The sequence below is a fragment of the Carassius carassius genome, chromosome 20 (assembly GCF_963082965.1).
Source record: "Carassius carassius chromosome 20, fCarCar2.1, whole genome shotgun sequence".
Taxonomy (NCBI): Eukaryota; Metazoa; Chordata; class Actinopteri; order Cypriniformes; family Cyprinidae; genus Carassius; species Carassius carassius.
The window spans coordinates 314,591-332,798 of record NC_081774.1 but is presented as its reverse complement, the minus strand read 5'-3'; the positions used below and the strand labels follow the sequence as shown (position 1 = coordinate 332,798).

The 18,208-nt window shown below is 36.0% G+C and overlaps 2 protein-coding genes across 2 annotated transcripts; both read right to left on the bottom strand.

Moving 5' to 3' along the window:
* Window positions 1-867: 867 nt before the first annotated feature.
* Window positions 868-6,883, bottom strand: LOC132096935 (protein APCDD1). The gene is given in 4 exon segments (XM_059502620.1): window positions 868-1,554; window positions 2,240-2,344; window positions 2,347-2,624; window positions 6,588-6,883. Coding segments are annotated over 4 exon segments (1,119 nt in total). The 3' UTR covers window positions 868-1,114.
* A 4,833-nt stretch (window positions 6,884-11,716) lies between these two features.
* Window positions 11,717-17,497, bottom strand: LOC132095939 (tripartite motif-containing protein 16-like). The gene is made up of 6 exons (XM_059501030.1): window positions 16,795-17,497; window positions 16,313-16,408; window positions 16,000-16,233; window positions 12,884-13,043; window positions 12,696-12,743; window positions 11,717-12,488 (listed from the first exon to the last, which is right to left on the bottom strand). The coding sequence occupies exons 1-6, from the start codon at window positions 17,365-17,367 to the stop codon at window positions 11,968-11,970; spliced, it is 1,632 nt and encodes a 543-aa protein (XP_059357013.1). The 5' UTR covers window positions 17,368-17,497; the 3' UTR covers window positions 11,717-11,967.
* Window positions 17,498-18,208: the final 711 nt, after the last annotated feature.

The following is an 18,208-nucleotide window of genomic DNA, read 5'->3' as shown; positions in this document are numbered from 1 at the left end:
ACAGATCCCTCTGATCTGAAGCATTCCTAAAATCTGAAGCCTGTTAAATACAGAAGAAAAGAAGAGAACACCAGCGTCTCTGATCCTGCCGGCATCAAAGCCTAACATGATCTAGTCTCACTTAACAATATTTGTATTTGGATGGGAAAAGCTTTTATGAGAAGAAAAATTGTTTTCGATGAGAGATTTTATTTTTATTTAATGATTTTTTTTTGTTGACAAACTTTTTTATGAAAAACGTTTTTGATAAGAGTAAAAAAACAATTAAGATGAGGAAAAATCTTAAAACGGTAAAAAGAAATTGAGAGAATTTTTTTTTTAAATGAGAAATATATATATATATATATATATATATATATATATAATGTTTTTTTTTTTTTTTTTTTTTAACAAATATTTTTTTTTTTTTTTTGGAAAATTGTTTTTTTAAGAGTTAAAAAAATTAAGATGAGAAAAAAAACTTTTTTTATTTTTTTGATCCTAAAAGTTTTTATGAGAGGAAACATAAAAAAAAAAACTTTTTAGTAAACAAAAATACTTTAAAAAAAAATACTTGTTTTATATTTTTTATATATATTTCTAAAAAAAAATACTTTTTTTTTGATGAGAGAGAAAAAAAGAGAGAAACTAAATCTTTGGGCACTATTCTATTCCACCTTGTCTCTTTTTCTCCACACGCTGCAGTACTGTAATTTAAGTACTACAAGTTATAAAAGTCAGCAGTGTTTATCTACAGTTTTCATATTTCCCTCTCCTTCCATGTAGCCCTTAAAATATTCATATCTTCATCTCAAACTCACTCAGGTACAAAAATACTCATATAAACGTCCACATCTCACTCCGAGAAGGAAAAAAAACACCCAGAAATTAAAATTATTAAGCTGTTCGTTTTCTTTCATATATATCATTGATTAATCAATTTATATGATTTCTTAGAAATGGGCATCTTTATATGAACTGTTGCTGTGTTGTACATAAATAATGACAGAATCTTAATTTCGGGGTGTTTTTCCTTCGAATCTGATTTAGAGGCATGTTTTAGGAAGTCTTGAGTGAAAGTCTTCGTCAGGCTTCGTTCTCGTAAAGTGCAGTTTCTGTTGTGCAGCAGTTTCATTCATCCGTCCCGTCTGACGGAAAACTCAAGTGCATTCTGGGTCAGAAACCCAAAAACGCCAAACTCCAGACCGCCGTCGCTGTGGTTGCCAGGTTGCTGAGGCGCTGCGCGGCGCTGACCTCTGACCCCGGCGGCGGAGCACTGCACCAGCGGGGTCTGGTAGGACGTGGGTCGTCTGTCGGGTCGGTCAGGGCTCGAGCCGTCGCTGGGCCGCTGACCGTTAAACAGAAGGAGTCTGCCCTCAGCGTCACGCTCCAATCGGAAGAGCTCATACTCAGTGTGCGGGAGGCGGAGCCCCAGCGCTGCGCAGCCATTGGTTAGAGTCACGTCCTGCTCCACGCCCACCAGCCACGAGCTCTGAGCACCCCAGCTGTTCCCTTTAAACACATTCAGCAGAGACACGGTCGCCAGATCCATCGGCCTCACGCGCATCTCACTCACTGCAGGATCACACACACAAACAGTGGAGAAAATATGAATATACTTACAGTTTAGAACCAATGAGGTTTGAAGAGTATCAATCTTTAGTTGTTTGCATTGTGACAAAATTCTCAAAAAACATATATATTTAAATACATACATTTTTTTTCTAATATTAATATTTTTTTACATTTATTTTATATAACTTTTTTTCCAGAGAGAATATAAACACAAATTTTTATGAAAATCTATAAATAAATATCTATGTTTCAGAATGTTAAGATTTTAGAATTATTTTGTTAAGAACCGTTATGATTTAAGATTTCTTTTTTATTATTGTATCATATTTTTTTTAAAGATTTTTCTTTGCATTGTGATGTACACAATTTTTACAAATATCAATAAATATCTGTTTCAGACTGTAAAGAATTTTAGATTGTTTATGATTAGAACTATTATCGATTTAATATTTGTATGCATGTATGTATGTTTTTTTGCATTGATATACAAATTATTTTAAACATTTAAAAAATGTAATATGAAACATATCTATAAATTATTTATACATCTTAGGTCTTAGGTGGTAAAGTGTCGATTTATTTTATGTTTAGAACCATTATGATTTTTTTGCATTGTGATATAGATTTGGTTTTAATGGCTGATATAATAAACCGAGGTGTGTGCTTAAATGAGTTGACCTCTGACCTCTGAACTCAAACTCGGTGCCGCCCATGACGCGTGTGGAGCGCGGGCCACGGCTGTAGTGACCGCGGGCGAACAGGCTGAAGGTGGGGTGTTTGCAGGCCGGTCAGAGTAGTGATGGTAGTGACCCTCCCATGTGTGCTTGCTGTCGTGGAAGAGGAAGTGTCTGGTGAGGAACAGGACCTCGGGCCGGACCTCGCAGCGGCGGGAAGCCCACTGACCGCTCAGGGTCACCGTCAGCTCGGGCCGCGGCGGGAGAACCGGCGGATCAAACTCATCTGAGCGAGAGACGATTGCACAGACCACACAGCTCACATCCTGATTCTGAGGATACACCAGACACAGCAGGACACACACTGACCATCTGATAATGAGAATGACCTCTGACCTAGTCAATCAGAGACACTCAGACAAATCAGAGACAGGTCAAGAGTCATGTGACTCTTTAAATGATACATTCAAACCATAAATGGAACATTCAAACTGTAAATGATACATTCAAAGTGTATTTTTTTTTATTTAAACTATAAATGATACATTCAAAGTGTATTTTTTTTTTATTTAAACTATAAATGATACATTCAAGTTGTAAATTATATATTAAAGGTGCAAATCATATATTCAAACTGTAAAAACGAAATAATACAAAAACTTTAAATGATATATTCACACTATAAATGACATATTCAGTGTTAAATATATTCGCTGTAAATATGTTTCAAATATAGTGACTGTAAAGGATACATCTAAACTATAAAAATATACAAAACCATAAATTATATATTTTTAAAAATCTATGTCATATATTCAGTGTAAATTTTAGATTAAAAAATTTCAAACAATAAACAAGACATTCAGACTTCAAAAACTTTAAACTATGTATTCAAACTGTGAGAATTTGTATATATTTATATATCTATTTTATTTAAAGTTTATGTTTTACTGACTGACTGATTCATTTCAAACTCTTTGTGGCTGATTCTGCATCAGCATCTTTCCATCAAGAGAATTGATTTATTTATTTATTAATTTTTTTTTTTTAATAGTGTTTATTACAAACTCTCGTGGAGACAACAGCATAAGAAAACCGGGCAAGGCATCAACAAAATGCAGATTTGACAATGAAAAAAAAGAAAAAGAAAAAATGAAAAATAAAATAAGGCATTGTTCACGAAATAAAATATGTGTTACAGGATCAAAAACATTTCAGCAGCATAGCAAATAGCTTCTACAGTTTTAGAATTTTTTACAAGGTTCAAGGAGGATAATAACATACGAAATTCATTTTTAAAACAGTTTACATTTGGTAATTGTTTTTTCCATTTACTTATGTGAATGTGGTATTTACCCATAATGATGATATGGTTAATCAAAAGTGAAAGATCCCTCGTCAGTTTAGAATTATAAATAAGAATATCTTCTATTGTAAATTGTTCAAGTTCGCTAATCTTATTTTTTAACCATCTTTGGACATCAAAACTTCCTACTAACTGAGCAAAGGAAGAATAAATGCTCAGTTCGTTCTGGGTTTTCATGACAAAAGTCGCAATGGTCAACTTCAAAACCAAATCTACCCCTCAGTGTCTCCGCAGACGGATAGCAGTTATTAAGAATTTTAAACTGCATTTCTTTTACTTTGGGTGCAATTGGCCATTTTATATATTTCCAATGTTTTTTTTCAATCGTTGGATTATCTAATATTTTAAGTTTTGTCTTCCTATCATAATCATGATATATATATCCTTTGAAAGCTTTATTTAAATATTTGTTGTCACATTTTTTGTCCGTAATGTTTAATTCTCCTATCATTAAGTTTGGAAGTTTGATTTGGACATTAGAAAAACTAATGGTGTTTTTTATCAGCTGTGTCAAATTCACCGGGATAGATTTACATATTTTCTTATATTCTTTAAGAGAACATTGAATATTATTAAATTTGTTTTTAAAATCTTTTAACTGTAAGATTTCACCGTTTATATCTAGAATGTCATGAACGAAGATAATGCCTTGGTCAAACCAAAGCTGGTTGAACAAAGACTTTTTGTTTGATACAATTATTCCACAAGGAGGCACAGTGAGGGGTAAAGTTATGGGTAAATACCATCTTCCAATGATGCAAAACTTGTTTATGAAATGAAAGGTATTTTAGAAATTTCAAAAGAAAGTTTAACCCACCAAACTTCTTGAAAATACTTTTTGGAATGTGAAACCATATTGAATCCGGCTTCAATAGAAACTCTTTCAGATATTTAGATATTTAACTTCTTTTTAACAGGGATTGACATTAATTCTGTATCCATACAGTCATATAACGCAAGTAGTTCACACTTTTTCATATTTAAACGACCTGAAGCTTTAAAAAAAATTGAAATTATTTGCAATGCATTGCTAACCATAGATTTATCCCTAAGGAAGAAGACAGTGTCGTCTGCAAACTGACTGAGTCGAAATTCGTAATCAAAAAAATTTATACCCTGAAAATTTGGATGATTTAATATCAGATATGCTAGTAGCTGTGTACATAAAATGAACAACTTGGGACTAATTGGACATCCTTGTCTTATTCCGCAAGTTATATTTATTCTAGGTGTTAGTCCTGGGTTTAAGGAGACATAACTGTAGATATCATTATAGAACATTTTGATCACTGAACAAAAATGTTTTCCGAAACCAAAATTCTCTAACGTAGAAAATAAAAAATCGTGTTCTATAGAATCGAAAGCTTTGAAATAGTCTATAAATAAAATCAGGCTTTCCGATTCCAAAATAGACCGATAGTCCAGCATGTCCAATATTAATCTCACATTATTATGTATACTTCTACGTTTAATAAACGCAGACTGAGTTTCATCTACTATTTTATCAATTACTATTTTCAATCTCTCTGCATATATTAGCGCTAATAACTTATAATCGTTGCAGAGCAACGTAATAGGTCTCCAATTGTCTAAATTTGTTATATCTTTTTTTGATTTGGGGAGTAGAGTTATTATACCAGTTTTCATTGTTGGAGTAAGACATCCTTCTTGTATACATTCTATAAATACATTCAATAACAATTCTTTGATATCTTCCCAAAAAAACGTAAAAAATTCCGAGGTCAAGCCATCAATTCCAGGTGACTTCCCATTTTTCATTTTTTTAGGGCATTTTCTATTTCTTGCAAGTTTATTTTGTCTTCTAACCTTATTTTGTCATTCTCCCCAATCCTTTTAATATTACTCTTAATCTGAGTAAAAAAGGATTCACAGTCCTCTTTGTGGAAATTTGAGCTATACAAGTCAGAGTAAAAGAGTTGAATTTCTTCATTTATTTGGCTCGGGTCTTCTATGACGATGTCATTTTTGTGTAATTTGCAAATTCTTTTTTTAGATTGTCTAGATTTTTCTAAGCCATAGAAATATGTTGTGTTCTTCTCACCTTCTTCGATCCATCTAGCCCTGGATCGTACAAAGGCTCCACTTGCTTTTTCTAAATAAATTTCATCAAACTGTTTTTGGAGGGAGTTCAACTCAGTTAGTTCTTCCTCCGAAGCATTAGTTTTACCACAGAGTATGTTAATCCTTATCAGTATTTCTTTCTGTTTTAGTTTACTTGTTTTTGACATGCTTTTCCCCATTTCAATTGCCAACCTGTTTGTTTCAAATTTAAACCATTCCCACTTCCCTTTATTTGACAGATCCATTCCTTTTACTTGTAGGCAGAGGGATTTTATTTGTTTGCAAAAAAAATCATTTGATAAAAGTCTATTATTTAGTTTCCATATATTACCAGAAGAGCGTGGTTGTTTGGTTACTAACAAGGATAAGCTTATTAACAGCTTATTTTTCCCATCGATGATCGCGTATCCTTCCTTCAAAAAAGCCTTCTTTCCGCGGCGCCTGGCTTCATCCACCCGTGGCCACAGCTTCTCCCTCGCCTCCCGATCCTCTTTGGAGAAATCCTTTTTAAAGATGACCTCCCTCGACAACTTCCACACTTCATCCTTCACCGTTCGCCAAACAAACTGCATAATGATGGGTCTTGGCATGTTGTTGTTCATTGCATCTTTTATCCCCAAACGGTGAACGGTGTCAACATTTCGGCGGAGCTCGTCAACAGACACGGGGACCACTCTCGTAAGCATACCTATTACTTCATCCCTGGTTTTCTCATCTTCCTTCTCAGGTAACCCCAAGAGCCTGAGGTTCCACCTCCTCTTGTATCTCGCAGCTTCCAAAACCTTTTCCTTCAGGGATTTGTTTTCTGTAACTCAACTTGTCTTTGTAGCTTCTCAATGTTTTCTTTATTTCGTTTAATCGCGTCGGTGCATTCATCGATGTTCTGCAGTTTGACTTCTAGGGCATCAAACTTTTTCAGAGCTTCTTGAACATTATTCATCCTCGTTTCAATGTTTTCAAGCTTCCCATCTAGACCGTCGAATCTTTTCATCACAGACTCAATCGCTAGCATAAAGCTATTATCCTCCCTTGCCTTCGCGACTCTCTTCCTCAACTTTTTGGGTTGAGGACTATTTACAGGAGTTTGATCGTCATCGAGATTAGCACAAGACTGCTCCATTTCTTGGATTTCGTTTTCACTCGTTTCACTCAGCACAGTGGTGCCGTAGGCATGGTCGACGATGTTAGCTTCACCTTGTTTTTCCATCTTTCCGTTAGTTAGTAATTTTGGTGCAATTAATTCCTCAAAAAGTTCAAAAGTTTGTCAAAAACAAATAAAAGTCACTACTGTTACAATATGGTTTGGTTGATTTTTCATTTAAGTCAAGTTTGGACTTGAAAAACAAATTCTTCTTCGGAGCCTGCTTGAGACTAAACCGCTCACTCCGCCATCTCGATTTGTCTCCTCAAGAGAATTTCTATATTTCTATATTTACGAGCGAAGCAGGTTTGTGTCAGGAAAGCAGCCTGTTAAACAGCAGCGTGTCCTCTCTTACAGTTTTTCTGAATTGCTAAAACACTAAATCCCATTGTAAAAACTAAACTGGCAACTGCCAAAACTCTTTTATCAAATCAATCACACTGTTGTCAAAATCTTAAACACTATTCATCTGTTTAGGACACAATTTGCGAATCTGAATCGCCCATTTACTCTAAACACATTCTCAAACACAGAACACAACTTTGCAGTGTCATACACAACTAACACACTGTTCTCATCCTTTACACACTACCCGTCAAAATTGAAAACACATGTGTCCAATCAGTGCACACAATTAGAAAACAGTATTTAAGCCTAGTCAAATGCAAATGGCATGAGTTGATCCAACAATGGAGCAGAACAGAGGAAGAGGTGGAGGAAGAGGAAGAGGAAGAGGAAGAGGAGTCTGTGTCAGAGGTGGTGGGCGAGGACAAAGACCAAGCAGATCAATAATACCAAATGACATTCGAGCAACTGTCATAGATCATGTTCTGGTGCATGGCATGACTATGAGGTTCTAAGCAGGAACCTAAGCAGGTTCTCAGTGGCTTCTATAATCCGGACCTTCAGAGAAGAAAACAGGTAAAGTATACTTGTCTCAGAAAGGGGACAATGACACAAAACTTTTCCATGGTACTGTGTTTTGAAAACATTTACTGAATAAAATGTGTGTGTATGTGTATACTTCTAACTAAATGGGGTTCTTTTTACAGAATTGAAAGACGGCCTCATGAGGGTGGAAGGACACGCATGTTCTCACAACACCAGGAGACACTTATTGTGGATATGGTCCATCAGAACAATGCAATTCGACTGCATGAAATACAGCAGCGGATTGTAGAAGTCTGTCAACAATTGATCGTGTCCTGCAACGCAACAAGATAAGGATGAAACCAGTTTATCGGGTACCATTTGAGCGAAACCGTGAGAGAGTGAAAGAGCTACGATGTCAATATGTGCAAGTAAGTAAACTCCGTACTAGAAAGTACTGTATAGTTTGGGAAGCAGCACATGTATACATCTTACTGTGTCATTTATGGAACTAAATGTAGTTTTCACTGTGTACAGAGAATCTTTGAGCTTGACTCAATGGCTATGCCTCATGAATACATTTTCATGGATGAAGCTGGATTCAGTCTAGCCAAAAGGAGAAGAGGTCGCAGCGTGATAGGTCAACGTGCCATTATTGAACTGCCTGGCCAGCGTGGTGGAAATATAACCATCAGCAGCTATGGGGTTCTCAACAGTCATGTTACTGTTGGGTTATACAACACCGAACTGCTGCTAACATTCCTGGATGGTCTACGGGGTGCTCTGCTCAACAACATTGTTTTCCAGGACCAGTAAAGAGATCTTATATATTTTGTCATTATGATGGAAAAGAGTGTCTGAAATTAGAACTAATTTTCTTACATTTCCTGTCAAGCCTAAATGTAAAGACGTGCATTTTAAAATTATGAATCATATTTATCCTGCAAAAAAAAAAGTAAGAGTAAGATTTAATGTGGGGACTATAATATATGGCGGTTATGCCGTTTGGAGATAGAAACCGCTGAACAGCTGTTTTCAGAGTAATTTGGTCCAAATCTTCTGGATTTCTGTTGGATACATTAAAGATGACCTGTAAGACTGATCCTCTCATGGGAAATTGTTATGTTTGGTTTGTCCTTTAAGGATAAAAAATATAGCCTATGTAATAAATAATTTGTTGCTTTGCTGAAATTTTACATTCATAAATGTAAGTTTTTCTAAACTCCTCCACGATTAGTGGTGTTTAAAGAGGAGTTTGTGATGTATTTGGAGACGTTAAAAGGAATGAAAGATTTTTGTATTCTTCATTAGAGGACTTTGGTTTCTTAATGTGAAAATGTTACTCCCCTGCTTTTTCTATATCTTTATATTTATTTATTCTTTCAGTGTTGTTTATTTATTTTGGTTTATGATGTACAGAGTGTGACTGAGTGTAATCTCAGTCAGTATTTGTAAATCTCCCAAAAAAGATTGATCTGCATTGATCTGCATGACAGAATGGTAAAGGACTCGAGGACGCCCTCTGGAGGAGCTCATGGGTACTTCAGCTGGAGATCACGTGACAGAGTATTACTCAAATAAATAGAAAGCAAAACAAATAGATAGAACAGAGCTAGAGCAGAGAGTGCACGTGTTCGAGGGTCAAGTGTAGATTTAGAGTCTGATGGAAGTCTGTATCTCATCTGAACTGAACTGAACTGGAGTCTGCAGATCTACTCACTTCTTCTCTGTTCTTCACTCTGTACTGAACTGTGTGGCTCTTCATGTTTGGAAGTGTCATCTGATGCAGTTTCACTTCTGTACAGTAGATGTCAGTGTGTTTTCATCTCACAGCGTTTCAATGACGTCATGCTTCAGATTCAGTTTTCAAGAAAACATGAAACAGCAGATTTAACTGTACACCGAAACACAAATGTGATGCATGAGTCAATATATCAAACCTGAAGTGCTCACAAGCATCATGTTAAAGTTAATGTTAATGTCTAAACATGAAGTTCTGGAGTGTGTGTGTGTGTGTGTGTGTGTGTGATTGTTTTGGATTCTCAAGCATCATCTTGTGTCTCAGTTATTGACAGTTTGACTTCCTGAAAGTGTAACTACTGTGCAAAAGTATTCTTTTAATCTTGTTTTCCAGTCAAAATATATAAACATCATTAAATGGAGATATATTTCCTGGAGAAGCACAATAGCATCAGATACTTCTTGCTTCAAGAAATAATATCAATCAAAATACAGTGAGTTTAACAAATGAAAATCTGGCAGTGGTTTTATTTTTCTGACTCTATTGGCAGATATTAGTTCTAGTTTAAAGCATAAATTCACTTTATTTTAATGCATGGTTCAGAAAACAAGATTATATTGAATCTCCAGTAAATGTATCTTGATTTATGAATGTTTAGGTACTGTACAGAAACAATACAGACACCAGATAGAATTAAAAGAGGGATGGAAGTGATGGAGGAGAGACAGGAGCACATTCTGTGCCAGCTCTGATTCTGCTGGAGCATCACACAGAAATAACCGTCTCCACGGCAACCGCATCATGAGGACCAGCAGCAGTCTGAACACGAGAACAATACAAACCCTGATCCAACAAAACTACACGAGCAGAGCTACTGATGACTGCTTATGGATCACAGTATTGCACATTTACATACGGCAGCAATCTTTTAGAAATGCATTGATTGTCATTATTTATTCACAAGTTTGGTAAAAAGTAATCTAAAAATTAGTCAGAATACATTACTTAAAATGAGTAACTCTTAAATATGTTACTGATGACCTTTTTTCATCATGCAATCTTTAACTATTTAATTTCTCATTTGTTTTGTTTTGTGAGTTAAGTAGGAAATTAATGTTGGAGCAAAAATGAGGACCTTTAAGTGATATCACACGACACGTCATTTAGATTTTATATAATAAAGTAGACAAGAAGCTAATATCAGGTGACTTTATAGACTTAATCAGATGTGGACAAATAAGCATAATTCATATGAACTGGTGTTAAGATCATTTTGTGTCGCAGAAATGATGTTCTTGTGTTAAAATTGAACAGTAAACAACAGAATGATGCTTTGTGTGAACTCTAAATGAGTCTCGTTCACTCATCTGTCCTCGTTCTCTTTATTATCTGATGACTCACTGATTTATTAATAAAGATTCTGAACACAGACAAATACGTCTGAGAGAGACTCTGTATTTGGATCATATGAAGCTTTAGAGAAATGTGAAAGACCCACGTGTGTTCCTAAGATAACACACACACACACACACACACACACACTATCACACACACACACACACACACACACACACACACACACACACTATCACACACACACACACACACACACACTCTCTCTCTCTCTCTCTCTCTCTCTCTCTCACACACACACACACACTACACACACACACACACACACACTCACACACACACACACACTCACACACACACACACACACACACACACACACACACTCTCTCTCTCACACACACACACACACTCTCTCTCTCTCTCACACACACACATACACACACACACACTCTCTCACACACACACACACACACACACTCTCTCTCTCTCACACACACACACACACATACACACACACACACTACACACACACACACACACACACACTCTCTCTCACACACTCTCTCACACACACACACACACACACACACACACACACACACACACATACTCTCTCTCTCTCACACACACTCACACACACACAAAAATATACTGTTTGAAAACTCAACTTTTATGTAACATGTTTAATATTCAAGTAAAAAAAAAAAGAAGAAATCTAGTTCAGAACTATGTTATATGCCACATAATATTGATTTTTGTTAAATTACACTTGTCAATAATTTACATTTACACAATATGAATTCACTTAGTTTTGTCATATTATAAGTTCTATATCATAAGCATTTTAACAATGTGGGGTGACAAATGAAGTTCACAAAGAACAAGACTATTTTCCTTGAATGTCATGAAATCACATTGAATAAACGAGCTTGAAGAGTTTAAAATTGTCATTTAAACCTTTTAAGACTAATTATTTAACAAGCTGTAACTTAAAATTAAAAACAAATTAACAATGAAATTAATGTTTAACATTTAAATGCATGACAATAAAAACAGCAGAATACAGAAGAACACAAACGCTGGAAAGGGCCGGAGCTACATAAGGGAAATAATGACAATTATTTATTCACTGTGTGATATTTTGAGTTGAAAGGCCATTATGATAATAATATCTATTCTGATTCATCAACACAGTTTCACTGATGATCCTCTATAAACCCTAAACCCAGGATAGAGCGTCTGAGTGAATGTGGTGTGGACTGTGTGGATGAGGCTCATTGTGTCAGAGACGCTGTAGAAGGACAGAGTTCCTGCTCTGTGATCCACAAACACTCCTATTCTCCTGATGATGGACTCTACAGAGAGATCAGTCTTTATGTTATTGTGTCTGAATGAGTAACTGGAGGAAGAGCAGTACAAACTCCAGGACTGATCATTATATCCAAACACACACTCATTACCCACTCCCTTCCTGCTGATGCTCTTATATGACACTGATATACACACACTATCTCCACTCCACTCAATCTCCCAGTAACAGCGTCCACACACACTCTCTCTACACAACACCTGTGACCACACATCAAATCTGTCTGGATGATCAGGATATGACTGGACTGTGTCAGTGTTAGTAATCACTCTGTTGTTCTCAGACAGACGGAGGTATTTATTCACTGTGTTCAGACCCAGAGTGAACTGATGGGAATCTGATGGAGATAAAACACATCAGAATCAGGAATTATGAATCTGTTTGATCTTTTCATGTAGTTGAACTCTTCATGTTCAGTGAATCATCAGTGTCTCAGTATCTGTGCACATCATCATTTACATCATCAGTTATAAACCTCTTCTTTCTCCTTCTACAGGAGGAACATGACTCATGAGTTTTTCTGCTTGTTTTCTTACTGACTTACATTGTAGGAAGTCGTTCCTGGTCCAGTGATCAATGTTGGTGAATGTGACTGTGGAAATCAACAGACATGAACAGTGTGATTCTCATGATCCTGTATCTATTCCTAACACATTTCTAATATGATGTTCTCCATGATATGAGATGATGATGGACTGGTTTCTGAGAGCAGATGAATCTCCAGGACTTTACCTCTGTCTGAGATCTTCTTGAGCTCCTCTTTACAGAAATCCTCCAGTTTGTCTCTCAGCTGATGGACAGATTCTCTCAGAGCATCAGAAGAGAAGAGAGAACTGAAGAGATCATCATTTACGTCTGTAGATTCAGGAGGTGCTGAGAGAGACTGGAAACTCTACAGAAAACAGGGAAACACTTTCGATCACAGATTTACAGCAGAAGTAAACAGAATTTACAGTGTAATGTTTTGTAATAACAGTGTACCTAACATTGTTAGCGTAGCTAAAATTCCAATGCCAACAAAGATACAAAACTAATTAAATGTTTATAAACATTTAAACAAATTATGAATAGTTTCCACTTTAGATTGGGTACTGCAAAAACATGAAAAAATGATTAATAAATGATTTAAGATGTGCAAATAGTAGAAGTCTACACAACAAACAAAGACCAAATATATGACCTCCACAGATTATGAGTTATTGAATACATAAACATGGAAAGTTTGTGCCTATAAGCTATATTTTCATCAATATTTGTAAATGTAAAAATGATCATTAGCTAATATGTGAACTGAAGCTAAATTACATTTGTAAGCATTTAAAAGTACATTAATAAATAAGCTTGTAAATATTGTTTAATTTCTGTTAAAATCATTAATAGATTTTTTAAATTCATTGAAAGTTTAATGACGTTTGTAAACATTAACTAATGACCCGCTAAGCATTATATAATGTTTGTTAATGATTTATTAATGAAGCTTTTAATCACTGTAAACCATCTGTCAAAATAATTTAAAGATCTAAAAATATAAAATCCATGATGATATGAACTGAAAGTTTAATGACGTTAGTAAGCATTTTAATCTACGGTAAATATTTGGTAATATTTGATTACATTAAACATTAACATTAGTTAAATACTATATAATATTTGTTAATGATTTATTAATTAAAGTTATCATAAATTGTTACCGAAATTATATAATTTAGAAGTTAATTTAAAAAGAATTTAAAAGTTTGCATACAATTTTTTAATTTGAGAGTTAATTATTATAGTTAAAATTAATAGGGATTGAATTGAAGTTTGGTCTCTGTTGTTAATTGTAACCTCATAGTAAAGTAAAAGAGCTCGCTATAGTTTAGAGCAGAAACTGAGGAAGACTTTTATATCTCCATGATCACAAAACCCATGACACACATTAAAAACAGCTCCAATCACAGCGCCCTCCATTCATCAGTTACTGACGTCTGCTTCAGAGTTTCTGCTGCTGGTGTGAATATAACCAGGAGAATGACCCGAGAACTGTGCGGCGCGAAAGCACCTTATCTGACTGATGATTATATAATAAGACACTCATGAACTGTTTCTCTGTGAGTCTCTGTCACAGCAGGATCTGCTCAAGTCATGCGCGTAATTTGCACGGGGGTTACGGGGGTCATGACCCCCCCAAAAATCAGATCCAGCTAATATAACCCCCCCAATATCATCACATCATTCAGATTAAAATAGATATGAAATATTCAGAATGAATACTTTTGTTCATTTTCTTTATTAATTTCATTTGCCAGCAAGAAAGATAGTATCATATTTTAAATAATCTGTAATGTACCCCCCGCCCACCGCACCGATTTGGTATTACCAAAGTCTCTGGTATTACCCAACCCGCTTTCAGTACCAAGTTTGTTCACTATTTTGCGCAGTCGATGGGATGAATGGTTGGAGAAAGCTGACGGAAAGATGAAAAGGACACTGAAAGGCAGCCAGACAACGATTTTTCATTGTTTGTCGACACCAGCCAAAAAAAAAAAGAAAAAAGAAAAAAAAAGAAACGAAAAATCCTGACCAAACGGAGGTACCCTTAAGTTAGCTGTTAAGTTAGCTCAGCGTTTCTCAAAGTGTGGGGAATAGAAACATGACAAACAGGTTTTGTGCCCATCTTTTTAATTCCGTTATTTATTGACCATACACTCAAAACAAAGACACATTTAAATGTAAGCCTTGACGTTACTTAACCTCTTCACACGTAAGTTTAAAAGTATTTCAAGGCTACCGTTATTGATCGTAGTATCGCTTTATGGTTCCCATGGAGACGCGCCATTCATTGCTTGTCACACCGTAGCCACAATAGTGCTGAATGACTGATGATCTGCTTTTATTTCCCTTTTTATTCAAAATTTCACAAATGTGTTAGCTATAGCAGGATATATCTGATATTCCGATTGTCAAATATGTGCAAGTGGATGTGTTTTGTTGTTCAAACACCTTTATAACGATCGCATTACTTGAGCTGTATGCGCAACGTATTTTAGGTATCTATCTTATTAAAATACCTAAAAAAAATACGTACATTATTAGGAATTTACCACCTCTGGTTCAATTTGAGATTATTTTTATTTTTGTTTGTTTGTTTGTTTTTTTTGTTGTTCTTTTTGCATGGATTTTGCAAAGTGTCAAAATGAATCAAAGCACAACTAGGTTAATGTTAGTCCACACTTGTATTGATGTTATCAGAGGCTAAATGCAAACACAATTATTATTATTTTTTAATCTAATTTTGAGTCTTATTTCATGCAAAGTGATAATATAATTGCACTTTCATTTTCTTTATTTGAAAATTTTTAATGCTGTTATTTGATGTTAAGTTTTTAAAATGTGATGTTAATAAAATACATTTTAACAGTTAAACTTAAAGCCTAGTTTATTAACATTTTGTTGGGGTGATTGGGGACAGGTGGGGCTCGGAACCCTTTCCTACCTCTGAAGTGGGGAATGGCAGAAAAGTTTGAGAAACACTGAGTTAGCTGATGATTTGTTTTGTTGACTGGAGTTGGCTGGCTAGATGTTGGTTTGCCAGTGTCCTATGAGGTAAAGCCAGAGGGTGCCAGGGACTGTGTAGAACCAATGTCACTGAATTGTAACTGCTGTTTGCTCCAATACAGTCACCCGTTTTGGGGGGGATTGCATAATTAAATTATGCAAATTAGCATGTTACCTTTTACACAAGAAAATAATACAATAAATTAATAAATAAATAAATATGCCGCGAGTTTAACCCCCCCAATGGTAGACCCAAAGTTACGCCCTTGGCTCAAGTCCACTATGATCCTGTTCTTGTAGATCTGTGTTACCTGCAGGAACTGGATGTGATCCTGTGTGTGTGAAAGCTGCTCCAGCTCAGCGTCTCTCCTCCTCAGATCATTGATCTCCTGCTCCAGTCGCTCCAGTCGTCCTTCAGCTCGACTCACTTCAGTCTTTTCCTGATCTCTGATCAGTCGTATCAGCTCAGAGCGGCTTCTCTCAATGGAGCGGATGAGCTCAGTAAAGATCCTCTCACTGTCCTCCACTGCTGTCTGTGCAGAGCGCTGTTAGGACACACAGTGATTCAGCTTCAGTGAGTCTGAACTGAGACGGACACAAACTTCTCTTCTTCTCCAGACTCACCTTATGAGACTCCACAGTCTCTCTCAGCTGCTGGAGATCTTTCTCTCTCTGCTGGATTCTCTGCTGGAGCGTCTTCTGTGTCTCCTTCAGCTGCTTCTGCAGGACAAACAGATGATAGTCAATCTCACAGAAAACTACTGACACTAAATCATCATGAACAGATGAATCCAGTAAACGCAGGGTGAGGCAGTTTAAAGGTTATGTATCTCAACTGATAAACAATGGCTGTAAGTTCAAACTCCAGAAGTGATGATCTGTTACAAGCATCTTACACGAATCAACATGAAGATTAAGGACCATTTCACACTGCGTGTGTAAGTATTATAAAAGTGAAACTGACACAGACATAGAGCTTCACACTGACAGTGTTTCTGTGTAATTAAGATGTGGATCTACACAGAAAACTAAAAGGAAAAACAAAAAACAAAGAAGACTACTGGATCATTACACTGAGTATTAACTGGATGATTAATGTTAAATACCTGTGTCTCTGTCCTCTGGTCTGCAGCTGGTACAATGTCATGGTTTTTATGTTCAATAATCGTACACAGCAGACATATACACTTCTGATCAGTGCGACAGAAAACCTCGAGGATCTTCTCATGTTTCTGGCAGATCATCTCCTGCAGTCGTCCAGTAGCTTCAGTCACTTTGTGTGGTTTTCCTGAGCGAAACTCCTCGTGCCGCTCAAAATGAGTTTGACAGTAAGACTCCAGACACACCAGACAGGACTTGAGGGCTTTGTATTTTCTTCCAGTACAGACGTCACACTGCACATCTCCAGCTCCAGCCTCACAGTCAGCAGAGAGTCTGGTCTTCTTCAGTTTCTCCACCATTTCAGCCAGGATGGTGTTTCTAGATAAAGCAGGTCTTGGACTGAAGGTCTGTCTGCACTGAGGACAGCTGTAGACTCTCTTCTGATCCTCCTGATCCCAGCAGTCTGTAATACAGATCTTACAGTAACTGTGTCCACAGGGAACGGTCACTGGATCCTTCAGGAGATCCAGACACACTGGACACATGAACTCATCCTGAGAAAATCTGGCTTCTGCCATTTTACTGCATGAACACAGAGACACAAACACAGAACAGCTCAAGTACACTTCAGTTTCTCTTTCCCTGAACTCATGTGATTCTGTTTCCTGGTTCTGTGTTTGAGTGACGTGTGTAAAACAGGTTTGTCTGTGAGTCTGTGAAGCAGCTTCCTCATTCCTGCTGAGTTTCGACACACCTGTTTTTAAAGTAATACATTTAGAGTAAATGTAAGGTGCATTTATTTAGAGATCAAACTAATGTAACCAGTAGTAACTGTAGGATAATTAATATTATCATAAACTAATCTGTTCGTCCATTCAGTGTAATTTCATATCAACTGATATGAAGTTATATTTCTGTGGCTGTACAAAATAGCTTCCTTTCAGTACTAGTGCATCAGAGCATGCAACAAGACTGGATCGTTAAAAGGACATTATTCACAAACATTGAGAGAATCAATGCACAAAGGTTTTATTAGCTAAATACTAACACATATATAGTCTAAACAAACATACAATCACACATACATGAAGGGAAGGGTAAATGAGCCTGAATGAATGAAACCATTAGAGAAACAGGGAATGAAGCTATGAAAAACAAACTGTTAAAGGTGCATTAAACAAATTTGTGCATACTATCGGGTGCCGTTTGTAAAGCTGCTCATGCTGAAAATAACAGCAACATTTTGTCACATTTAGCTTCAAACAATGTTTAAAAAACTGGTATGAATTTTTGAGGGCCATTTTTTAGCACATTTACAACAATATTTGTCAACTTAGAGATATTTTAAATAGTTAAATATAAATATTAAATGTTAAACCTAAATGTTAAATGTTAAATCTAAATGCTAAATCTAAATAT